This window comes from Diabrotica virgifera, chromosome 3 (genome assembly GCF_917563875.1).
Source record: "Diabrotica virgifera virgifera chromosome 3, PGI_DIABVI_V3a".
Lineage (NCBI taxonomy): Eukaryota > Metazoa > Arthropoda > Insecta > Coleoptera > Chrysomelidae > Diabrotica > Diabrotica virgifera.
The window spans coordinates 139,381,907-139,408,843 of record NC_065445.1 but is presented as its reverse complement, the minus strand read 5'-3'; the positions used below and the strand labels follow the sequence as shown (position 1 = coordinate 139,408,843).

General features: G+C 33.5%; 1 protein-coding gene across 3 annotated transcripts in view; it reads right to left on the bottom strand.

Moving 5' to 3' along the window:
* Positions 1-25,667, bottom strand: part of LOC126881333 (cholesterol transporter ABCA5-like) — a 230,361-nt gene extending 204,694 nt beyond the window's left edge. For 2 of the 3 annotated variants that reach the window (XM_050645555.1, XM_050645558.1), the window contains exons 1-2: positions 25,583-25,617; positions 4,684-4,805 (exon numbers count right to left, since the gene is read on the bottom strand). In XM_050645555.1, the coding sequence (XP_050501512.1) occupies positions 4,684-4,759 (76 nt within the window). In that variant the 5' untranslated portion in view covers positions 4,760-4,805; positions 25,583-25,617. Of the gene's footprint in view, positions 1-4,683; positions 4,806-25,582 lie in introns of all 3 variants that reach the window. The other variant, XM_050645556.1, reaches the window with a different exon arrangement.
* Between the last annotated feature and the right edge of the window lie 1,270 nt (positions 25,668-26,937).

Genomic DNA, 26,937 nt, shown 5'->3' with positions numbered 1-26,937 from the left:
CCAAGCAAAGAAATACTGCAATAATATGTAATATATTTGATTAACTAGAGTAAAATAAACTTAAACATTCGTAAAAAAATTTTTTTACACTTTGATAATGGCAGGTGTCACAACAACAAAATGGTTCGTTTTCGAACCTTTGGCGGAAATGAGATATAAAAATTGAAATACACAATTTTATTTGTTGTGAAAAGTCTTAAAGAATTTAGAGTGTAAATGGACCTGGAAGTTTTCATAAACAAAAATAATATGGTTAGAACATTGCCTACACCTTCTTCAGCTTCTTTGTCAAAAATGAAGTCGAACGGCCCTCTATCCTTTTTAGAAATTATTTTAGATATTTGAAGTTTACACTTTCCAATCCTGTATCTTGCACTGTGCCAGTTGCATAAATTCGACGAATCGACATATTGTCTACTGTCTACAACACTACACATCCACCCTTATGGAGCCCCCCCTCCCCCACCCTAGATTATAACAAAATTTATACCAGAATACCCGTCTTTCTAAAGGTACGTATCCACTATGTTCGTAATATTGACCACCGAGGCACTGCCGCACGGTCTTTGGCGCACTGTTGCACGGTCCGGGAGCGCCAACCATCCACTATGTTCACGAACCTCTTGCACTCCGCGCTCCCTGCAACTGCTCCAATCGATACGGTATGCGTTCCTCTACATATAAACCGACACCAATTGGAACGCCGAGACGGAGCGCGCACTGTTGCACGGTCCGGGAGTGCCTACCATTCACTATGTTTACAAACCTCTTGCGCTCCGCGCTCCCTGCAACTGCTCCCATCTACATGCATGCGCTCCTCTACATATAAACCGCCACCTATTGGACCGTTGAGGCGGAGCGCACACTGTTGCATCGTCCGAGAGCGCCAACCATCCACTATGTTCACGAACTTCTTGCGCTCCGCGCTCCCTGCAACTGCTCCAATCGATACGGTATGCGCTCCCTTACATATAAACCGCCCCAGATTGGAGCGCCGAGGCAGAGTGCGCAAAATTGCACAGCCCGGGAGCGCCAAACGTGTCCACTATGTGGAGCAGTTGCAGGAGCTCGGAGTGAAAGCATAGTGGATACGTGTTTTTACACATAATAAAGAAATATCCCAACAAATTACTGCCTGTGCATCACCTTGAACTTATTCCTGATCAGACAGGATTATATGTCGACTTCCGCCAATGGTTCGTTATCGAACCATTATTTTCAAACACGAGATTTGATGACTCAGAAATTATTTTTTTTTGTATTTTTATAACAATTGGTGTACAAATAGGTTAAAAAAATAATGTTTTAATTTATTTGACCACAAAAGTGTTATGCCGATAAAATTACTACAGTAAAAATAAAGTTGCGTCAAAGGATTGAAAATGTCGGACATTTAGAAAATATTTTTGTGATGAAAGCATGAGTTTGGAAATTAAACAAAATTAAATTTAGTTACACTTATATCTTCTGGTTGCTTAAAAAATACAAAGATTTAAAAAAAATTAACGAATTGCCAAAAAAAAATTCTACAAAAAAATGGTGCGTTTTCGCACCTTTGGCGCTAAATGGGTTAAACCCCCCAAACTTTTTTGTACGTTCCAATTAAATTATTGTTGCGGTACCATTAGTTAAACACATTGTTTTTTAAACTTTTTTGCCTCTTAGAACTTTTTGGAAAAGCTAGTTTATATCGAGATATTTTGAATATTTGTCAAATCCACCACATATTTGAGACCTGGTAATAATATGAATTTTTTTTTATAAATTACAGTTTGAGGTAGATTTTGAACCATATTAGAAAAGAAGCCACATCTCGATAAAAGGTGCCTCATCGGAAAAATACTAAGAGGCAAAAAAGTCTTAAAAATATCCTATTTAACTAATGGCACCGCAATAATAGTTTAATTGGAACGTACACAAACATTTGGGGGGTTTAAAGGCACAGAACCCCTATAAAAATTGTATGTAAACATATTAAAAAAGAAGCCGCATCTCGATTAAAACTGGTTTATCGAAAAAATATTAAGAGGACAAAAAGTTTTAAAAATATTGTGTTTAACTAAAGGCACCACAAAAATAATTTAATTGGAACGTACAAAAAAGTTTTGGGGGGGTTTAAGGAAACAAAACCCCCATACAATTTTTATGGGGTGGACAAACTGCACTATAATTTTGTTTTAAGATGTTCCTGTCATAAGAATGCCACGTGTCCATTTTCATTAAAAAATCTCTAATAGTTCTCGATATATCGGAAAAAATCGATTTTTATCGTGTAACTTCAAAGGGCTGTAACTTTTTTTGTGTGCATATTTGTACTAAGGTAAGTTAGGTTAAATCGAACTATTTTTGGTCCCAAAACATGTGATTTAATTTATGACCTGTATTTTTGTTACACCCTGTATATAGATAGAAAAGTAAGCCTAACTTTGTTTTTATTATATCCCTATGAGCATTCGAGAATCTGGTCAAGTTTGGAGCGCTGTAAAACCTATATAAATAAATAGAATTAAACAAATTTATAATGGAAATTGTTCGCTGAAAAACCCTCTACAAAATTTCTATAATGTAATTTTAATTTAAAATGAACTGAAAAAAAGTTATAACCTCCAAAAGGAAACTTGTTAAAAATTTTTTACATATTTTTGTTTATATTTTTTTTTGTTGATCACTTGACGATAAAAAGTAATAGAAATAAAATTGTATAAAATTTAATTTGCTACATTGTATGTTTAACTAGATTTTCCGTAGGGTTGGTAGTTTACGAGATATAGCGCGAAAACCCTTTGCACACCATTTCCAAGATGGCGGCCGGGGACAAGGGTGGCGACCCCAAAAACTTGAACTTAAGCTTCTACTGATCCCCCCTACACATTAAAGAAATAAAATTGACTCCTCTAACAAATGTACGGCTTAAAAAATGTAACATTTTAATGGAGTATATGGTTTTTTCGCAATTATTGCTATTTTGAAACAAGGGTGACAATTTTTAAAATTTTGATCCTATGTTGTAGGAAATGTAATTACGCAACTTTAATGTCAGTGCAACTTTTCTTGAAAATGAATCATACTTTTAAAGCCATAATCAAAAAACGAAGAAAAGAATTAAATTTTTCCTTCATTTTTTGACATTTTGATTATTTAAACAATGTTCCGGACATTTTTGAGTGGGGGTATAACTCAATAATTATTATATGAGTTATTTTCAAGCAATTTCTGCAAAAAATATGAGTCACCTCTTAACATCCAAATGTACTAATATTTTTACAGATGCGCCCTGGTCTATTATGAGAATAAAGACTAATTTATTTTAATTATGACAATGTAAAAACAATAAGTATAAAAATTAGAAAATGGCGTTTTATTAACCGCAATCTAACAAATTATAATATTTTAATAGCTGATTCGAGTTTAAGTGTCAAAGCCCGATTTAATCAAATAAAGTTTCGACGTTTACCCGACCAAATTAGTCTCGTTCAGGTTTGTCTAGTCAAAGGCCGAAAATGGAATTTATTTCGGGGATTGACTATAACATGTATACATCTGCAGCAAACCGATATCATGTTGTAGTATGTGTTGTCTATTTACGTCAACTGCTAGAAATTATATGTTAATTGTTCTGTTATCAGTAAGTAATTATAGTTAAATTCAGATTGTTGTCTATAAATAGTGCACTGATGCCTGGTTGCACCAACAGATCTTAGGCTTAAGCCGAGAATATCATAAGAATTAATGTAATATAATTACAATATAATATAATAGGAACATCATAATATAATAATAGATATACTTGATAACAAGGTAAGATTCCAAAATGATGGTGCAACGAAGGTGATACTTCCGGTGGTCCTATCTATAAGCAGAGCTTAGCTAAGCTGGAGCTTAAGATCTGTTGGTGCAACCAGGCATTAATTATTATTTACCTGCAACACGTTTTATGGAGCGATTGTCTATTAGCTCAGCTTTTCGGTTTAGCTCAGTAAATATTTGCTATAAATTACAAAATTTTATAAACAACTCCACGACAAATCTATTGAACTTCACCTGTTTAATGCTAGTACCTAACGTACCTTATCAAAACCTTAATATTTCAACCTGGATAGTAGGGGAAGGGTGGGCAAGTTGACATAGCCGGGCAAGACGACACACTGCCCCCACCACGAAAACTAGTCCATTATTCGTTCAGTCCGTACGCTCGTTAGAATCTACTCCTTCACAGTAATCGTTTGATAGTCTATGGGTGCGGATGCTCCGTACGTTTAAAAGAATATTTACGTTTTTGTGTCATTCTTGTATCTTGGTCCAATGTAAGTACCATATGTTTCGTTATATATTTATGCCATCGTAGCATTTCTTGTCGTAATTTATTTTAGAGATAAAAAGGGCGTTCCTAATCTTTACCTTAGGATATTGCAACTGCTCTTAGGGTTATATTTTATCCGACCATGCTTTCATGTTATGATCACCGAGCTAGCGGGCAAGTTGAAATATAGCTGTGTCATCTTGCCCTCTTAAGGACGGATCTATGAAATATTTCTGGGGGAGGGTAAAAAAACTCTGGGCCCAACTTTTATCCAAAACTCCTTTAAAATAAAATGCTCAACTAATGTTTTGGGCACTTGCTATTAATATAGAAGTAAAAACATGGGTACCTATATATTTTTTAGTATATTTTTAAGCTCTTACCTATAGTATTTATATCCAGTTTTTTCCATTCATTTAAATTATGGTGGGACCTGTCTGGGGGAATAATTATCCCCATTGCTCCTCCTCCGTCCCACCATAGATCCGCCCTTGGCCTTTATGACCTAAAATTTGCAACTGCTGTTTTTATTTACAGATGGTTTCTAATTATAAAAGAAAAACCAATAGAGGGACATGGAATGAGAAGAACATGGAGCGAGCGTTGCAGGCTGTAGCGGAAAAGCGCATGGGTTGGTTAAAGGCTAGCAGGCAGTACCAAGTGCCCCAGGCAACACTTCGCCGCCGTGCCATGAATCGAAATAAAATAGCAGTTGGTAAAAGAAAGCATCTTGGCAGACATGAAACAACCTTAAATCGAGAACTAGAAGAGGCTCTAGTGGAGCATATGCTAGCACTGGAAGCCAGATTTTTTGGCTTAACGACCGTAGATGTCCGCATTTTGGCATATGAATTTGCAGTGAGAATGAAGTTAAAACATCAATTCAATAACACGAAAAAAATTGCAGGCAAAGGTTGGCTACGCTCTTTTCGACTAAGGCATCCGAATATATCTTTACGTCAGCCAGAGGCAACATCAATGGCACGCGCTGAAACTTTTAACAAACCACAAGTAAAGACCTTTTTTAAAAATCTACGTAACGTAATAAATAATGAAGACATCGACAAAAGTATGATTTTTAACATGGACGAGTCAGGGATGACAACTGTACAAAATACTTCTAAAATTTTTGCGCTAAAAGGAAAGAAACAAGTGGGTGCTATCACCAGCGGGGAAAGGGGAGTACATTTAACTGTAGTAGCGTGCATGAGTTCAGGGGGAACTTATATTCCACCTGCCATAATTTTTCCTCGGAAGAAATTCAATCCAACATTATACGACGGAGCGCCCCTTGGGACTTTATGTTTGTACAATGAATCAGGTTACGTGACCGGGGAACTATTTTTAAAGTGGATGGAACACTTTATTAAACACGTTCGACCGAACACCAAAAACAAAGCCCTGCTAATTTTAGTCGGGCATGTCAGCCATAAAAATTTAGAAGCATTGGAACTTGCAAAAAACAATTCAGTGGTGCTATTTTGCTTGCCTTCACATTGCACACATCGTCTCCAACCTCTCGATGTGTGCTTTTTCGGGCCACTAAGTAACTACTACGATGCAGCAGCAACTCAATGGTTGAAGGAAAATCCGAGTCGTGTCATCACTCTTTATCAGGTCGCCTCGCTTTTTTCTTCCGCCTACAATAAAACCGCAATACCAACGATAGTTTTAAGCGGATTCAAAGCAACAGGGATCTCACCTTTCAACCCAGATGTATTTCCAGAACACATGTATTTGCCCAGCACAGTAACTGACGTACCACTTGAGGCCGATAATGCAAACACTGAATCTCTTAATCCGGGTGCATGTTTCGCTGCAGCAGAACATTTGAATGAAGAAGATCCGCAGTCATCTACAACAGTAAATACAAAGCCACATGAACGTGTAGAGTCTTCAGCTAATAACGTCACAAACGTTTTGTTGCAAATTTCACCTCTTCCTCAGGGAAATGCAAGAAAGTCCAGAAGAAGAAAGGCCAATAGTTACCAAGATGTTCTTACCACGAGTCCATACCTCCAGAGTCTTCGCGAACAACAGAATATTAAGAAAGCGAGAGAGGTAAGAGGGAATAAGCAAAACTCAGTAAAGAAAAATGTGTTTGATGGTACCTTAGAATGTGGAGATAAAGACACTCAAAAAGATTGTCAAGATAAGAGAACCGGAAAATTAAGAAAAAGTGAACGAAGTGCGGCAGTTAAAATCTATGAAAATAAATCAGACTATGAAGAGCCCTTTAATGAGGACGACGACGATGATTGCGCATGCCTCTATTGCAATGAGTTATATAGCCTATCCAAATGTCAAGAAGGCTGGTTACGTTGCCAAATGTGTAAAATGTGGGCTCATGCAGAGTGTGCAGGACTATAAATGAAGGCTAAGAACTTTATTTGCGAATTATGTTTTGATAATTGATCACTTTATGTATAAATCCACGTATATGCCGTCTTGCCCTCTAGGGTAGGGCAAGATGACAATTTGTCTCTTTTTTGTTTTACATTTACAGTTTTAAAATGGAGTTCTGATTTTGTTTTTCACTTGATAAATATTAAAAAAGAATGTTTTGTTTGTATTATGGCGCTTTTTAATTCATGTTACCTTTTACATTTTTCAAAATAAATCGATTTTACCTTCGAGTATGTCGACTTGCCCACCCTTCCCCTACAAGTTTTATATCAATATTCACGACGAGTGTTTTTGGATAGTTTACTGTTTTAAGCGCCGTGGTCTGAAATTGTTTGTTCCTGTCTGTCTTCAACCGTGCCTGGTAGAGATTATCAAACGTAATACGATATCCGATGTAAGAAGAATAGCGGAAGTAAGAAGATAATACATAAGAGAGCAGAGTTATTGGCGTGCCACGTTACTGTGAAATTAATAAATATTTATTTTTTGACTTTGATCAAACCCATTCGATGGAATCGAGCATCGTAGGTACACCACTAGTGTTCATCATCATCATCATCACGTAGCGCTACAACCCTGGGTGGGTCCTGGCTGACTGTACAACTTTCTTTCAATTTGTTCGGTCTTCCATCAACCTAGGGTTAAATGGAATGTTCATTTTTTGGAGATCTGATTGGATCTTATCTCTCCATCGCATTCTGGGACATCCGAGTGGTCTTTTTCCTGTAGGAATCTCATCCCATACCAGTACAAGTCTCTCGTTATGAAGTCTGTGCACGTGACCTGCCCATCTTAGTCGCTGTGATTTAATTTCTTGGACAATATCGGTGTCATTGTAGAGTACTTTTAATTCGATGTTGGTTCTGTTCCTATACCGTTTTGTGTTAATGTCGTGGTGAGGTCAGAAAATGTTTCTAAGTATTTCTCGTTCAAAACGTCTGAGCTTTTCTTCGTTTGATTTGGTCATGGTCCACGTTTCGCATCCATATGTTAGTACAGGTCTGACGATGGATTTATAGGTTTTGATCTTGAAACTTCTTGTAAGATTTTTTGATTTTATAAGCTTATCCAGTGCGAATATACAGCGATTTGCTGATTGGATTCTGTCTTTTATTTCTTCAGTAACATCGTTGCCACCTGTGATTATGGCCCCCAGATACTTAAAACGTTGTACTCTTTCGAAATTGAAGGTGTTGACCATCACATTTTGTCCTATCCTGTCTCTTCGTGTCTTTCTGTTTATACACATAATATATTTCGTCTTCTCTTCATTACTCCTCAGCCCTAGGTCGCGCTTGTTGCTCCTTCTACCTTGTTGAAAATGGCTTTTGTGGATAGGATGGAGTCTCCAATGAGATCAATGTTATCTGCGTAAGCTAGTAATATCTTGGGATCTTGAATCGATAGCAGTTCTGTTTTTATTTCGGCCGACCTCATGGCTTTCTCTAATACAAGCATAAAAAGTAATGGAGATAACGCATCACCCTGATTGAGTCCACTGTTGATTTCAAAGCTGTCAGACAGTTTATTATTTACACGTACTTTTGATATTCCACCCTCCATACAGATTTAGTCATCCGAATGAGTTTCTTTGGTATTGAGAACTCAGCCATGGCATTCCATAGTTGGCTTCTTTCTACGCTATCATATGCCTATCGAAAGTCTGTGAAGAGATTGTGTATGGGTCTGTTATACTCCCATCCCTTTTCTAAAAGCTGTCTCAGCGTGAATAGTTGATCTATTGTGGATCTGTTTGCCCTAAAACCGGCTTGATATTCTCCTAGGACATTTTCAGCATAGGGGGTTAGGCTACTAAGGATGATGTTTGAGAGGATTTTAGATGCCGTGTTTGGGAGTGAAATTCCTCTATCATTCGCGCATTTTGTTTTGTTCCCTTTTTTGTGGATAGGCACTACGATGTTTTCCTTCCATCTTGCTGGTATTCTTTCTTCTAACCATATTTGTGTTATTAAGTGGTGGATTTGGCGATGTAGTGCGTCACCACCATATTTCAGAAGTTCTGCTGGTATCTCGTCCATACCCGGCGCTTTGTGATTTTTCAGCTTATTTAAGGCCTTTTGGGTTTCTTCAAAAGAGGGATTTTCAACGGGCATGTCCGCTATGATATAGATCTCTTCTTTGTGCTGTTCTTCCTGTATGATGTTTAGAGGGTCCCTGAAATACCCTTTCCATTCTTCTGTTAGTTCTTTATCGCCGATTATCATATGACCTTGATTGTCTCTCAGTGTATGGATAGAATTGGTTCTATGTCCTCTTTTCTCAGTGGAAATTGCTTTATAGAATTCTCTGTAGCCTGGTTTGGGCTCCAAACATCACTGTTGGCATGCTATGCCACGTTCCTTGGGATCCCAGCTTTGCTAGGGTACCTGAAACTTTTATAAATAGCTATGTAGTTCTTCCGGGAATTGTTCGAATATGTATTGGAACTTTAGTTGCGTCTGAGGAGCTGTGCTGATTAGTACGTGGTTTCTTCGAATAAAATTTTGTGGTTGTTTTGCACGATGATGTACTCTGCAGTGAACTATTCTTGTGTTCCGGCAAACAAAATTAAATTTTAGACTTTAGCTCTTTTCGGCACAGCGGATTGAAATTTGAAGCACCAAACAAATTTTTGCTACATGTTGCATAGTGGCGACAGTGGTTCACAAAATGAACCACTTTACTCTATTTTTATCAAGTAACACCTACGCAATAGGTCTGTATTACTGGCTTATCACATCTGTCTCTATTAAGTATCTTCTTCTTCTTTAGGTGCCGTGTCTGTATTCAGACGTTGGCCGTCATCATGTTTACAATTTCCTGAAATCTCTCTCTATCGGCTGCTGCGAGAAATAATTCTTCTACTGTGCAGCCACACCATTGTCTAATATTACGCAGCCATGAAAGTTTCTTTAGACCACACATAACATTTCAACACCTTCCTTCGAATATTCATCGACAGGTTTCTGTTGCATAAAACTGGTTTCCAGGTCATAAAAGCCTTCCGTGATATTTCGATCCTAGTTATTATCTCTTCATCAGAGTCACAAATTACTTTAACCAGCTGCCAGGGTACTTGAAATGATTTACCTGTTCTAACTCCTCTCCATCAAGAGAAAGCTGACCTTGATCTATCTTAATCATTCCAACTGCCATCCACTTTGTTTTTGAAATGTTAATTTTAAGGCCTCTCCGATAATTTGCTTCACTGACTAGATTTAGTAGTGTATTAGTATATAGTGTATTGTACATTCTTTCACAGTTTTTGCTGTAAATTTTAAAGAACCGCTTGGATGGACATGAAATTTGGCATACGCATAGCTAACATGTAAAAGGAAAAAAGTGATATGTTGCCGATGTGTGCTTTTGCCTTGGAGGTGAGTTTCACCCTATCTTGGGGTGAAAAAATATATGTCCAAGATAAGTCCCGAAAGGGATAAACTGACTAATTTTAAGCAACTTTTGTTCTATAGAGTTTTTTTTTCTCCAAATCAATATTTTTTGAGTTATTTGCAAGTGAATATGTTAATTTTTCAATAAAATAACCACGTTTTTAGACGGTTTTTCGCAAATAACTCAAAAGTCAGCATTTTGTCGAAAAAAATATTCTTAGCAAAACTATAGCCTATCAAAAAGTGAAAAAGACGGTGTATATATTAGGTCTCTATACCTAGCAAAAGCAGAGTTATAGCTAATGAAGAATAGGTCCATATTTGAAAAATTCCAAATAGAATAATTCAATGTAAAATATCCAAATAATGAAGCATTCTTGGGGAAAACACATTACAACTTTTTTAATGTGTTTAAAAAAAGCTTTATGTCTGTTTTTATAAAAAAAATTTCTAGCATCAAATGTAAGCCAGTTACGCTCAAAATAAAGTTGGTCACTTTTGTTTTGGCAAAAGAGAATCAGTAAGTTTACCCCCCCAATTAGCAACTTAAATGAAATTAATCGTTACCGCTTTAATCGTTAAGTTTCATCGATTCAAAGTGCTTATTTTTGAAAAAATTTGGTTTTAAAGTAAAATTTTTAAAAATCTTAATTTTGAAAAAAATGTTGTTTTTCAAAATAACTTAAAAATTGTTGGAGATACCAAAAATCTTAAACAATAAAAAAAAGTCAGCTTTATCTTTCTGAATATTTTGTATTTTTTTGTTTTTCTGTAAGACAAAAATTGGTTAAGATTCGGTGTTTCTAAATTAGCATACACTCGTGATAAGGACTTTGAACCGATTAAACTTACAGATCATATGATCAATACGTACGCGACTAAAAAACTTGTGATGTGGTAACAATTAAGTTCATTTGAAATGCTAATGAAATGCTAATGCTAAAAAAAGGGACCCACTTTATTTTGAGAGTAACTTGTTTACTATTGATGCCAAAAAATTTTTTTAAAAAACAAAAATAAGCATTTTTTTAAACACTTAAAAAAGTTAAAATGAGTTTTCCTCAAAAAAGTGCTTCGTTTTTTGGTTATGGCACGTTAAAATATTCGATTTGGAATTTGACGAATATGAACCTATTTTTCATTAGCTATAACTCTGCTTCTACTAGGTATAGTGACCTAATATATACACCATGTTTTACACTTTTTTACTTGCTATATTTTTGATGAGAATTTCTTTCTCGACCAAATACTTACTTTTTGAGGTATTTGCGAAAAACCGTCTGAAAACGTGGTTATTTATATCCCTCGCAAATAACTCGAAAAGTATTATTTTGGTGAAAAAACTTTATAGAACAGAAGCTGCTTGGAGTTAGTCATTTTATCCATTTCCGGACTTATTTTGAACATATAATTTTCACCCCAAAAAGTAAGTGAAACTCACCCCTAGGGCAAAAGCACACATCGGCACAATATCACTTTTTTGTTTGACTTGTTATCTATGTGTATGCCAAATTTCATGTCAATCCAAGCGGTTCTTTAAAATTTAGAGGTTTTGCAATATTTTACCTTTAAAGAACGTACTAAATATGATCATTAATAAATTGGTAAAATTTGAAAGGTTTAATTATCATCCAAACACAAATGGTTATCAGTTGTTTCTTGAGAAGTGAGGTCATTTTACACGTGCAATTGAATTTTTCTGTGCCGCAGGGGTCTGTCTAGACAATCTATAAAATATCATGCCGCAAAGAGTTAGACAAGTTTTGATATTTTGCGTTTTAGCGGAAGTAATAGCGAGGTGCACATTTGTAGATAAGCAAGATTTACGCAAAAGTGCAAAATTGTTTCATTTTTAATGGGATTATTAATCCGATTATATAAAATTAGTACATTCTATAAAACAATAGCAACAAATGGCGATTGCACCGATAATAATAGATAACCTATTACAACATAATATGTTTATAAAATAATATTATTAAATAAAATAACTCATCCCATTTACGATTATAAACGACCGGGATCATTATCCAGTTCGCTTTTAATGTTTGAGTAGATTAATGAGTAGAGAGAGGAAAATCATGATAAAAATCAGGATAAAAATACGGGCAGCTAAAGAGAAGTGGTACAACGACAAATGTTCAGAGAAGTGCTACAACAGGGCAGCTAAAGAGAAGTGGTACAACGACAAATAGAAGAACTACAGAGAAATAATAATAGTTTTGAATTACACAAAAAAATTTAAGAATTAGCAGGTATAAGACGATCCAACAATAGTAACACCCTGGTTGATATTATTATGAATGGTAAAATAATATGTGATATCAAAGGCAAACTAAACATATGGAGAGTATACGTTCAAGAATTGTTTGAGGACAACAGGACACAACAAGATAGCATGAACGATTGCGAGGAACATGATATAGATTCGGGTGTCCACTTATATTTTCCTCCATTTAAACTGCCTAGAACTTCTAAACGACTTAAGATAGAAATATGCGGTTATCGCTGAAATGTTTTATTTTAGTAAAAGTTTTGTTTGAATGGATTAAATTTTTTATATCGCTTTTAAATAAAAAATGACGGATTTTTGAAAAAAATACCTTGTTGACTTTTCTTATTGAAACACCCATTATATTTTTTTGTAAATTGAAAGAGCGGTCATTTACCTATCCAGCGATATAATTTTTTTAAAATCGGTTGTCAAATGACTGAGCCATTAATTTTCAAAATGAGAGATGCAATGTGGAAATCACATAACATAGTATCGATTTGCTTAGTTACGTTATGTTATTTAGTTATGTGATATCTATGTTGCACCTCTCATTTTAAAAATTAATTACTCAGGTCCGGTTTCACCAAAAACAAATAAATCAATGAATAGTTATAGTATGACAAAATTGATCCAAATAATGGCATAACCCAGACATCCAAAGTGAAAGTTATCCTCCAACATCAAATTGTTCTATATGGTCCACATAATGTTCAGAAAAAAGTCACCATTTTGAGCGTCGGATTTGCGGGGAGAGGGGGGAGAAATAGGTAAATTCGTAGTTTTTTACGTTTTTTGTCAATATTTCTAAAACTATGCGGTTTAGCATGAACAACCTTGTATATAAAAAGGTTCTACATTAAATTAGAAATAAAAATGGTCCTATGCATTATCCTTCTAAAATGAACGGTTCCAAAGTTACGGAGGTATTAACAGTATAATTGGTTCAAAATAGGCCTAACCCAGACATCCAAACTAAAAGTTTTCCTCCAACACCAAATTGTTCTATATTGTCCACATATTGTTCAGTAAAAAGTTACACCATTTTAAGAGTCCGGTTTTGGGGGGAGATGGGGGAGAAGTCGGTAAATTAGTAGTTTTTTTTAGGTTTTTCGTCAATATTTCTAAAACTATGCTTTAGCGTAAGCAATGTTTAACACAAAAGTGTTCTACATAAAATTTAAAACAAAAAAGGTTCTATATATAGTTGTTATAAAATCGATGGTTTTAGAGTTACGGAGGGTGAAAAGTGGAGGTTTTCGATACTTTTTATATTATTTTAGCAATTTATGATGATTTTGGGTGGTGTGGTTGAAGTCTCTTCAAGGGCTTATCACTAACATACCATCGGCCACTGAAACAGCAAATTTTATTTAGGTACAAAATACAATCCCTGTTAAAGAAAATTTTTTTTATCAGTAATAATCATATAAATTGCCCAAAAAATATAAAAAGTATTGAAAACCTCCACTTTTCACCCTCCATAACTCTGGAACCGTTGATTTTATAACAACTATGTATAGAACTTTTTTCTTTTATATTTTATGTAGAACATTGTTTACGCTAAAGGCATAATTTTAGAAATATTGACGAAAAACTTAAAAAAACTACTTACTAATTTACCAACTTCTTCCACATCTCCCCCCCCCCAAACGGACGGTTAAAATGGTGTAACTTTTTACTGAACAATATGTGGACCATGCAGAATAATTTCGTATTGGAGGAAAACTTTTACTTTGGATGTCTGGGTTAGGCCTTTTTTTTTTGGCCAATTATACTATACTACCTCCGTAACTTTGGAATCGTTCATTTTAGAATGATTATGCATAGGGCCTTTTTATTTCAAAATTTAATGTAGAGCATTTTTGTATAGAAGGTTGTTCATGCTAAACCCCATAGTTTTAGAAATATTGACGAAAAACGTAAAGACTCTACGAATTTACCGATTTCTCCCTGCCCCTCTCCCCCTCTTCCCCCAACCCGACGCTTAAAGTGGTGTGACTTTATTCTGAACATTATGTGGACCATATAGAACAATTTGGTGTTGAAGGATAACTTTCACTTTGGATGTCTGGGTTTGGCTCTTGATATACCATACTATTATTCGTCGAATAAAATTTATTAGACGTTGATATTTATATTTTGTTTCAATATAATTTATTTAAAGTTAAACTGGCAAATCTATTTTCTTATTAATATTTACAGCGAGATTAACTTGCCAATTTATTAGAAGAGTAAATATTTATTTAATAAAAAAATAAAATAAGTCCTGTTTGACGTTATTAAAATGAAGAATTGTCAGTTTATTGGTTGAAAAACTTTAATAATAGAATAAACTACTATTTGTCGTTGGTAAAACCGGCCATCAGTCGGTGTGTTCCATTAAAATAAAGTCAACAAAGTTTTTTTCAAAAATCCGCCATTTTTTTGGAATTGAAAACGATATAAAAAACTCAATCCATTCAGACAAAACTTTTACTAAAATAAAACATTTCAGCGTAAACCGGATATTTCTATCTTGAGCCGTTTAGAAGTTATAGGCAGTTAATGGGAAATATAAGTGTAAACCCGGTATAACTAAGGCTGGTAAAATCCAACAAAACTGCGTTGTCTGACACAATTCCAACTGAAATAATTAAATTAATATCTGAAGATCAGATCAATGTATTAGTAGACTTGTATTGTATAATACTATACAGTGTGGGCCAAAGAAAACAGTCCTCCTCGATAGTTGGCAGTATTTATTAGATTTTAAGAAAATAACGAAACAGGTCAATTTTTAATCTAAGGGGGACACATTTTTACGGTACATACATCTGTCATTTGTCAACCCCTCCCTTCCACTTTCCCCTCCCCTTATTTTTAAATAGGGAATAGGGGCCGTGTGCTAGATCATTTAAAAGATTATTTAATTCTCTATTCAGCAATATAAACATTAACATAATTATTTATACAGGCTGTCTAAGAAAATTTTTTTTTTAATTAAATTAATTAACACAAAAAGAAGAATGTATGTAATTTATTTAATTCAAAATACATTCTACTGCTGTCACAAAAGAGAAGCAAATGTTTTTTGATATATAAAAATTGCTTCTCGCTTCATTTCAATTTTCAAGCTGCCACCCATCTGCCTCTTGGTAGGTTGAATATTGAATTTAAGCAACAAACAATGTTTATTTATGAAATAAACATATTTTTCTTTTTTTTTTTTGTCAGCAGTAGAATGTATTTTGAGTTAAATAAATTACATACATTCTTCTTTTTGTGTCAATTAATTTAATTTAAAATAATTTTTCTTGCACACCTTCTATAAATAAATATGTCAATGTTACTATTACTGAATAGGGAATTTAACCTTTCAAATGAGCTACCACACGACCCCTATTTCCTATTTAAACATAAGGAGTGCGGGAAGTGGAAGGGAGGGGGTTAACAAATGACAGATATATGGACCATAAAAATGTGTCCCCCCTAGATCAAAAATCGACCTTTATGTCATTTCCTTAAAATCTAATAAATACTGCTAAATATCGAGGTGGACTGTTTTCTTTGGCCCACACTGTATATAATACGGGTATTATTCCGAGAGATTGGCTCAAATCAACATTAATTTCAAATCAACATTAATTACATTACCAAAAAAACCTAATGCAAGAGAATGTAATGACCACCGTTTAATTAGTCTAATGAGTCACACACTAAAATTTTTTTTTAAATTATCCATTTAAGAATTTTCAGAAAAGTGGAACAAGACATCACTGAAGCCCAATTTGAATTTAGGAATGCCATGAATACATGAGGGGCAGAATTTGGATTTAACGTCCTCATGCAAAGATGTATGGATGTAAACCAACCACTCTATATTTGTTTTATTGATTACAATAAGACGTTCGATAAGGTCCGACACAATCATCTTATATAGTTGCTTAAACATAAACACATTGATAAAAAGACTTAAGAATAATAACTCATCTCTACTTTAACCAAACAGCAAAATTCAGAGTAGGGAAAGAACTTTCGGAGGAAGTAGAAATGAAAAGAGGCGTAAGACAAGGCATACTCTCCCCCTTATTGTTCAATCTATACTCGGAAGAAATAATTAAAAAATCACTCGAAAATGTAACAATTGGAATAAAAGTCAACGGCAGACTATCCAACAATATCAGATATGCAGATGATACTATACTAATTGCAGAGAATATACAAGACCTACAGGCACTCTTAGATAATGTAGTAAATGATGGTGAGGAAAGCGGACTAACGCTTAACGCTACTGAAACAAAATTTATGACAATTTCCAAAACACAACAACAAGACATTTTAAATATAAGAGGGGTGCCAGTAGAAAAAAATAAAAAAATACAGATCTCTTGGTACAATTATTAATGAGAATAACGAGTATACAAAAGAAATAAAAATGAGAATTGGACAAGCTAGAGCAACATTAAACAAGATGAGAAGAGTATTATGCAGTAGGTAGAGCACAATATGCACCTTAGTTTTCAACTCAAAATACGAATACTACGTTCATATGTGTTTTCAGTGCTGCTGTATGGGGTGGAGGCCTAGACCTTAAAGAAAGAAATAAGCGATCGACTTGAAGCATTCGAGATGTGGACCTGCCGAAGAATATTAAAAAGGAGTTGGGTAGATAGAATAACAAATGCTGAGATAATCAGAAAGATTATAAAGGAAAAGGAAGTCATGAATACGATTAAGATAAGAAAGTTACAATATCTCGGCCACGTTATGCGAGCGGATAAATATGTCTGTATTGCTACAAACCATAATACAGGTAAAACGAAGTATTGGAAGAAAACGCGTCTCCTGGCTCAACAATCTGAGAAAGTGGTATAATTGAAGTTCCGTCGATTTGTTCAGAGCTGCAATCTCAAAAGTGATAATAACTGTGATGATTACCAACCTCCAGGGCTGCTTTATCCATTAGGCAATATAGGCAGTTGCCTAGGGCGGCAAATTATGAGAAGGCGGCAAAAATACTGTACAAAATATATTTGTATATAAAAATTAAAATCGAATAACATTTAAGTACATACATCGTACATCCATCATTCAAAAAGGACAGAAGTCGTAAATTTAGGGATTATTGGGCCGTCGGCACCACCACACCGCAAAGGCGGCGGGCGCATTGTTCTATAATTTTTTTAAACTGAATCCTTTTGGGTTATTCGTGGTTGAAAATTTGCCATTTTCATTGAAAAATTTCACCTTTTCGGACGGTTTTTTGTGAATACCTTAAAAATTGTGCATCTAACGAAAAAAACTATATAAAACATTTTTGCAGCTTATGAAAAATCAAAGAGATTCGTTCCTTCATAAGTCTTCTAGTGATAACATAAAAATAGATATGGTAGGTGAAAAGAAATTTTTTGTGCATGCTCAAATGGGTGTGTTCAACTTAATAACACAAAAATTGTCGATTTTAAGGGTATAATGCTATCAATATCTTTTGTAAGTGTTGACTGAAAAGACCTTTAAAACGACCGCAGTGTTAAATTTCGATTACATTCAAACTAAGCGAGATATGGTGCAACAAAAAATGATGACTAATTTATTTTAAAATAAAATGCGAAGTATGTATATTTTAACCCTTCATCCACCAGATTTAAATGCATCGTTTTGCTTCTACAATACATTTTACTACAGTATTATTTCTATGTTCAACAAGTTGGACGGGTTTAAAGAGAGCATTTTAATTTTTTTTAAATCTTCCTTTTTCTCCATGTAACTCGAAAATGATAATGAGTTACAGTAATAGTAATAAAAGACAAATAAAATTATTATCTAAAAGAAAACCTACATTTTTGTAAGGTATTTTTTTACGTATCTCTTATCACTTTCGAATTACATGGAGAAAAAGGAATATTATTAAGAAAATTTAAAAATGCGCTCTATAATTTGATCTCATTCTTTTCAAAAACCATTCATTTTAAACCCGACCAACTTTTTGAATAAAGGAATAACACTACAGTAGAAGGCATTCTAGAAGAAAAACGATGCATTTAAATTCTGGTGGATGAGGGGTTAAATAAACTTCTCATTTTCCTTAAAATACATTAATCATAAGTTTTTCGCACCATATCTCGCTTAGTTTGAATGTAACCGACATTTAACAGTTCTCGTTTTAAAGGTCTTTTCAAGCACCACAAAAGGTATTCGTAGCATTATACCCCTAAAATCGAGACAATTTCTCTGTTATTTTAAGTTGAATACACCGATTTGAGCATGTACCAAAAAAATATTTTTTCACCTACCATCTCTTTTTTATTAAAACTACACTTGAGAGCAAAATAATCGACTCACTTGCTGAATAATTGTCCACGTGGAATTTCCTAAACCTGTTATCCGATTTGAGTGATTTTTTTAGTATGTTATAGCATTATTATTTAAGAAAAGAGATGTAATATTATTGTTGCTATACAGGTAAAGGTCAGTTTATACCGGCTGTAACAATCATACTGTGTTTTTTCTTAAAGTTCGGAACACCCTTTGGAGTATTCTAGCATATAAAAAATATTTAAATTAAAATTCTGCTTATGTTGGATAATAAAAAAATTAGGTACGTTTAAGAAAAAAAAACGCCCTATGATTGTTACACCCGGTATAAAATTACCTTTAACTGTCTAGCAATAATAATATTACATCGATTATCTTAAATAATAAGGCTCTAACATACTAAAAAAATCACTTGAATCGGACAACAGGTTTAGGAATAATTTCGAGACTTCTAACATGTACAATTCAGCAAGTGAGTCGATTATTTTGCTCTCACGTGTAGAAGATTTATGAAAAATGAATTTCTCTGTTTTTCATAAACTACAAAAATGTTTTATATAGTCTTTTTCGTTAGATGCACAATTTTTACGGTATTCCCAAAAAGCAGTCTCCGAAAAGTGTCATTTTTCAATGAAAATGGCAAATTTTTAACGACGAATAACTCAAAAAGTATTGAGTTTTCAACAAAAAATATAGAACAGTTATTGGTTAGAATTAGGTTCTCTGGCCACTTCCGGTGTTAGTTTGATAAACAAATTCTACCCCCGAGAACGGGTGGGAACCACCCCTAAGTTAAAAGCGTCATAGGATATAGCGTAGACTTTGTTTCTTGAGCTATTCCCTACTTACAGTGAAAATATCAAGTAAATTGATGCAGTAGGATGGAATTCGGAGCCAAATACCCTCACTAACTGCACTAATAGATACCTACATCATTCATACATGAATGCATTCACTTAAAGGTTCATTTGGATACCACAATAAAATCACCAATAATTGACATATCTAAATATTTAAAGAAGAGTGGATTGAAAGATATTTTCCCTAATTTTGATATTGCCTGCTTTGCGCATTTATTTGAGCCTCCGAGTTGCCAACCAACGTGTCCGCTGAAAGGTCATTTTCGAAAATGTCAAGAATTTAAAATAGTCATTAAAATAATTTATAGATGATTTTACCAAAGAAAAATCAAGAAAGAAATTTGATGTGATCGAACTGGAATGACAATTTTTATTTATTCTTATTTAAATAAAAAAATCTGTTTGCAATTTTTTTTCGCAAAAATGGTACATTGTTGAAGGGCGGCTACTAGAGAACTGCCTAGGGCGTCAATTGACCTAAACGCGGTCCTGCCAACCTCCTTAGAGGAGACGGTACCTAAAGAAGAAGAAGAGAGGGAAAAAAAGTGGGAGGGATGCCAGACGAATGGAGAAGCAATACATTAGTACCTGTTTACAAAAACAAGAGAGATGTACAGCGATATATAAACTATAGGGCCATAAAACTAGTTAGTCACAATACGAAGATATGAGAGTGATTGATAGACGAATACGAGACGTGAAGAAACCGTTGCATTATATGGAAGTGATGGAAAAATACAAAACTTAAGGAAGAATGCTCATATGGTATTCACTGATCTTGAGAAAGCAGAAATTTGAGAGTTCCACAAGAGATTCTGTAGTGGATGTTCAATAAGAAAAAAGTTTATAAGAGACATGTATGAGGGAGTAGTTACTAGTTAGTAGCAACTAGTATTAGGACAGAATGGACGAGACTGATAAATTCCATGTGAAAGTAGGATTGCAAAAAGGTTCGGTGCTTAGACATGCTAGCTATGATTTAATGTTGGGCAGTTAAAAATAAAGAAGAACGATAAATACATGTGGCTGAAATGAAAATGCTTACAGTGAGAGAAAGAAATAGTTGTCGGTGATTTATTTCCAAGTTCGTGGATTAATATGGAATTTGAGGAGAAGAAAGAATAATTTCAGTGGAGTGTAAAATTATAGTATAATTTTACGTGTGTATTCAATAATTTGATAAAAATACAGATATATCCGTATATTTATCAATCAACTTTAAACTATTATTTCAGTAAGTAATAAGTTAAAAAGTAACATTTCATGCAACACTTTCCTGTCAACTATTTCGTTCTTCTAGTCTAGATCATGGGACAATACTCAAGAGATTAAATGTCGCATCGGAAAGGCAAAGAGTGCATTCTTGTCTATGAGCTCTGTGTTCAAGAGTCATAACATCACTCTAAAAACAAAAATAAGGCTCCTTAAATGTTACGTGTACTCAGTGCTTCTATACGGAGTAGAAACGTGGTCATTGAAGGCGGAAACTCTATCGAAACTTCAAGCTTTTGAGCTATGGTTATAGAGAAGGATCTTGAAGATACCATGGACAGACAAAGTCACCAATGAAGAAGTACTACGGAGGATGAACACAACCGCAGATTTAGTCAACATCGTGAAGGGCCGTAAGCTGCAGTACTTGGTGCATATAATGAGAAATCAAGGCAGATACGAGCTACTCCAGTGCATTTTACAAGGTAAAATTGAAGGAAAAAGGGCCCCAGGACGAAGAAGAATATCCTGGCTTGCTAACCTGAGAGCATGGTATAGAAAGACCTCAACACAACTATTCCGTATAGCAACTAACAGTCATCATAGCCAGAATGATCGCCAACGTTCGGAACGGACAGGCACCCTAAGAAGAAGAAAAAGTATAGATGGATGAGTGAGTGACAAAAAAGGGTAGAATTGAGAATAATATATGTAAAAATAAAACTATGCTTATTTTTAATAAAACAACATTTTGATAATTTAGGGTATTTGTAGTTTTAGGCGGCATGACTCTATAATTGTAGTTTGTAGTTTGACTGACGTTTTGTAAATTATTTGATAGTTGTCAAAAACTCATAAGAAATAGCATTGTTCTTGATTCTCTTTTTTAGGTTTGTATTTTTAAGTTATTTTAGTTATATTAATGTTTTTAATCTATCTTGTACATATTGCAAATAAATTCTTTTTTAGATGAATTCATACAGCTATCTCTTACAAGAATAAGAGTATGAAACTACTCTTATAAATCAAGAACTTAAGCTTACCAAGCGAAAATAGTGATTACAATAGATTTTCAAGCCGTTATATGGACAAATTAAGGATGAATATTACATCGATGAAAATTTGTATTGCTGTAGAAGCAAGCTGTAGTGATGGTGAGAAGAATGTGTATAAATTTAAGTGGCTGCAGCCAACAGGGTCCCCTTTTTATTATAAACTGCCTGCTGAAAATCAACTTCAGATGATCATTCTGAACTATTCCGTTTGAAAAAAGTTAAAAACATTTTAGCGTCTATGAAATCAAGTGGATGTTTTCGAATCTGTACCATTGCATTAGATGATAATTTGAAACTGATTTATTTTGATTCAGGTGGTGATGTGTTTTATCAAAATGAGTACCTACAGCAGACCTTATTACCAGAGTATGAGAAGACAGAAGCGATTGAACAATCTCCAGCATTAGGCCAGTTGCTCCAAAATAGTAAAACAGGTATACTTAAAGTTGAAAAGAAAAACTATAAAAAAATAATAACATTAGGCTTAGATAGCAGCTTTGGGGTATGGAAAATTAATTTTTTAGATAGTTTTTGTGAAACAGGTTGGCATAACCATAGGAAAGCGTATTCTTTTAAGTATATAGATGGTAGTCTTGTTGATTATGCATTTCGTAAAGAAAATTTATTGCTAAATGTCAAAAATGATTTTCCTAGTGATATACTAATCGATTTAATTGTGACAAATTTGCCAATTAATATACAAAATAATATTAATAGAGCTGACGTTACAACAATGGAAAAATTGATAGGTGAATTATGAAAATTGGAAAGTTCAGTTATAAGAAAGAAAGATAAATCACAGACAAAACCAAATTTTCAACAAATTTCAGAAGAAAAAAAAAGTTGTCAATATTGTGATAAAAAAGGATTCTCTGGGAGGTTTCACCCAGAGGCAATGTGCCGTTTAAAGCAAAAAGATATGAAAACAATACAAAAAAACAAATCAAATGATATTAAATATGTTACTAATATTGCTATACAGGAGACATTAAATGAAACGATAACCGACCAAAAAAACTGAATTTGCTGCCATTGATTAAATTAAAAGTATTCCTAAATAATAGAGAATTATGTGGAATCTATGACCCAGGTTCAAATGTTACTCTTCTGAATTCGAAGGTAGCAGGTAAGTTGGGATTAGTTATTCATGAAGATAGGAATATGTTTAAAATGGTAAATGGCAGAACAAATTTTACAGGAAAACTAATTGCAAAAATGAAAATTAATAAGATCGAGAAAAATGTTAATCTTTTTGTAATTAATGATGAGTATTTCGAGTATGACATTCTACTTGGATTAGATTCTATTTTGAATTTTCAAATGAAACAAGATTTTGATTTAGAAATTTATCAAAGATTAGATGAAAATATTGAAGAGAAGATTAAAAAATTTAATCACAATATTAATATGACTGAATATACAATAAACTTTAATGAAGGAATTCCCACAGAGCTTTTTGAAGCAAAATTAGAACATTTACAGCCAGATCAGAAAAGTAAAATAGAAATATTACTAAATAAATATGACAATATTTTTGCAAGACATAAATTTGATATTGGGCAAGTTCAAAATAATGAAGCTCAAATTAAACTTTTAGAACATAAATTTGTCGCAAAGAAACCATATAGATGCTCAATAGAGGATCAAAAAGAGATAGAATTTCAAATAGGACAATTGTTAAAAGCAAATTTAATAGAAGAATCATCTTCGCCCTTTGCAGCACCTGTTACATTGGCTCTTAAAAAAGACGAAGGATCTAAAACAAGATTATGCATTGATTTTCGTGAATTAAACAAATTAATTGTTCCCGAACCACAACCTTTTCCATTAATTGACAAGATTTTGACCAAAACACGGAATGATAAATTCTTTACTACTTTAGATATAAATTCTGCTTTTTGGTGTATTCCAGTTCGAAATAAAGATAAATATAAGACAGCCTTCGTTACACAAGATGGTCATTGGCAATGGAAATGCTTACCTTTTGGGCTTAAAACATCACCAGCAATATTTCAAAGAATTTTAAGTAATATTATCAGAAAACATAATTTAAACTCATTTTGTATAAATTACATAGACGATATTTTAATATTTTCATTATCATTTGAAGAACACTTAGAGCACATTGAAAGACTCATGGAAGCCATTTTAGAAGAGGGATTTAGGCTCAAACTTCTAAAGTGTAATTTTGCAAGAAAAGAGGTAAAATATTTAGGACACATTGTGGGAAACAATTTAGTTCGTCCTTTACATGATAATTTAATATCGATCAGAAATTTTCCAGCACCAGATACCAGGAAAAAAATACGACAGTTTTTGGGAAAAGTCAATTTTTATCACAAATATATAAAAGATTCAGCCAGATTATTAGAACCATTACATAATTTACTTAGAAAAGATATTAAATTCCACTGGTCTTTAAACTGCCAAGCAGCCTTTAATAAGGTAGAGTATTCTCTGCTCTGAACCTATTCTAGCTATTTTTGACCCAAATGCTCCTACAATTATATATACCGATGCTAGTATTTTAGGAGTTGGTGCAGTTCTCAAACAAAAACAAGAAGATGGAGAAATGAAACCTCTGGCTTACTTTTTAAAAAAATTGAACAAATATCAGAAAAACAAAAAAGCAATTTTTTTAGAGTGCCTGGCAATTAAAGAAGCATTAAAATTTTGGCAATACTGGCTAATGGGAAGAAAATTTGTAGTTATTACTGATCATAAGCCCCTTGAAGGAAGAGAACTTCGTACAAGACCAGATGAAGAATTAGGAGATATGACTCATTTTCTTTCACAATTTGACTTCGACATTAAATATGAACCCGGAAAAGGAAATGTAGAAGCAGACTGCCTTTCTAGAAACCCAGTTTTGGAAAATACAGAAAATGCAGAAACATTTATAAAAACAGTGAACCTAGTGACATTAACTGAGATAAAACAAGACCAGAATAATAATCGACAAGCTATAGATAAAATGATAGGAACAATTTTCAACCAAGATGTATTCTATAAATTGAGGAAGAACCAGAAAAAAATAATATTATCCAAGGATTTTGGAGTGGAGTTAGTAACAAAAATTCACAAATTTTATGGTCATATTTGTGCTGGTAAAGTAATTAACAAAATTAGGAATTTTTACTACATTAAGAATTTGGGTTTACTGGCAAAGGATATCTGCCAGAAATGCGAGATCTGCTGGAAAAATAAAACAAGAGTAGGTAAAGAGGATTAATATTGGTATGACCAAAGTTATGAACTTATGGAGAAATGTAATTGAAGAAGCTGACATCAGTGATAAAGGCAAAGATAGTGATGATAATGAGGTAGGTAACACCTTTAAAATAATTTTAGATGGGTATTAATATATTATTTATGTAAAATTAGTTTTACATTGTATTCAGAGATACTTACACGATTATGCGATTAAGAATTTTAGCGAAAAAACCTCATATTTATGATTTCTTAGAATCATTATCATCTTAGAGTCATTATCATGAAGTAAATAATTGCCTCGTTTAATTTCTGAGAAAAAATAAATATTTGTTTTGATGACTCAATCGTTACCTATTTGCACTTTTACGTTACTTAGTAACGTAAGAATACAAATACGAAATAAATTCTGTAAAATACCTAATAAGAAATGAAAATAATATGAAGAAATACATCACGACATACGTCACGTCACTTAAATCATAAGAGTAATATTTTATTGAATACCAATTTCAACTGTAATAATTTACTGTTTTCTTTTAATTCTAATACGGTAAGAAAATATAAAATACACTTACAATCTACTGATTGGTACAAAATAGATGACACTGATAACAACAACACAACTGCGAAACTGGATCTACCGAATTAAATACACCTGTTAAACTTATCAATAAAAAGATTAGATAAAAGTAAGTGATTTTTCCACAAATTTTGTCTGTTTATTCTATAGAATCAATAGGTATACTTGAAAAATTCATTAAAATGGTTCAGATTATATTATTATTTATTAAAAATTGTGTGTCTTTGTGACGTTCCGCCCCTTATAGAATCGATTATTGATGGGAAGATATTATTTAACTATCCAAAATATTATTTAATTATTTTCAGAATTATTTTCTTTCAATGTTTATTCAAATAGAACTTAAACCCATCTCAGAATTTTTAAATGCTTGATGACGTCACATTTAAAACGTGGCAACATTGGTTTCCCCACTTTGACAGCCAATGCTTAGTAGAGGGGTACGAAGGATTCAGCTGTGAACGTGAGCCTTGGATTGGCATTGTTTCTCGAGTGTTCGGTCTGAATCGTAGTGTGCGGGGTCATTAGACTCAATTATTCACCTCTAATTCTCAGTTCCAAATTGATTAAATATTACAATAAAAGTATAGTGAAGTTATCCAGCAGCAGTGGATTTGAAGAATTTTAGAGCATACTATATCCAATGAGTTCTACCCCGCACCTACCATGAAATCTTAAAGCCACCCTACAACAACACCAAGGCCAGACCACACAGAGAGAAACAATCAATAGGCGACCAGCCTGGATTATTTCCACATTTTCTTTTTTTTGAGTACCTCCAGCTGCTTTCCAACAGTTTTGAGTACCTTCAGCTGCTTTCTACCAGTCTTCCTCTCCTGTACCTCCAGCAGGACAGCTGCTAGCGAGAGTTAGCACCCTTGGGTGCTCATTACATCAACTTCAAGATTAGGAAAGAGTGGTTTGTTTGGGAACATTTACTGTGCTCTTATTAAAGACAGACTGGTTTTGTGATATTTAGTACATTTTTTTTTATAGTTCAATTGCACACACATTTTTCCTGCTTTATATTTTTTATAGGTTTTTTTTCTTTACAACATAATATTTAATTGATAGCGTTCCCCAACACTCTGCAATCTATAAAGGTATAAATTTCTGAGCTCAGATATTTTCCCTGATAATAGTAGTCGGTACTCTTATCTTGATTATTTTTAGGCTGTGTTCCACTTTTGTATAATTATTTAAACTCATTCCATTATTTTAGTATATGTTTAATTAAATTTTTAAAAATTAACTTCACATATTAGTCAAAATTGTAATTATTAACTTTATTTAACTTGAACTTATTAACTTTACTTAACTTTAACTTATTAACTTTATTTAACTTTAACT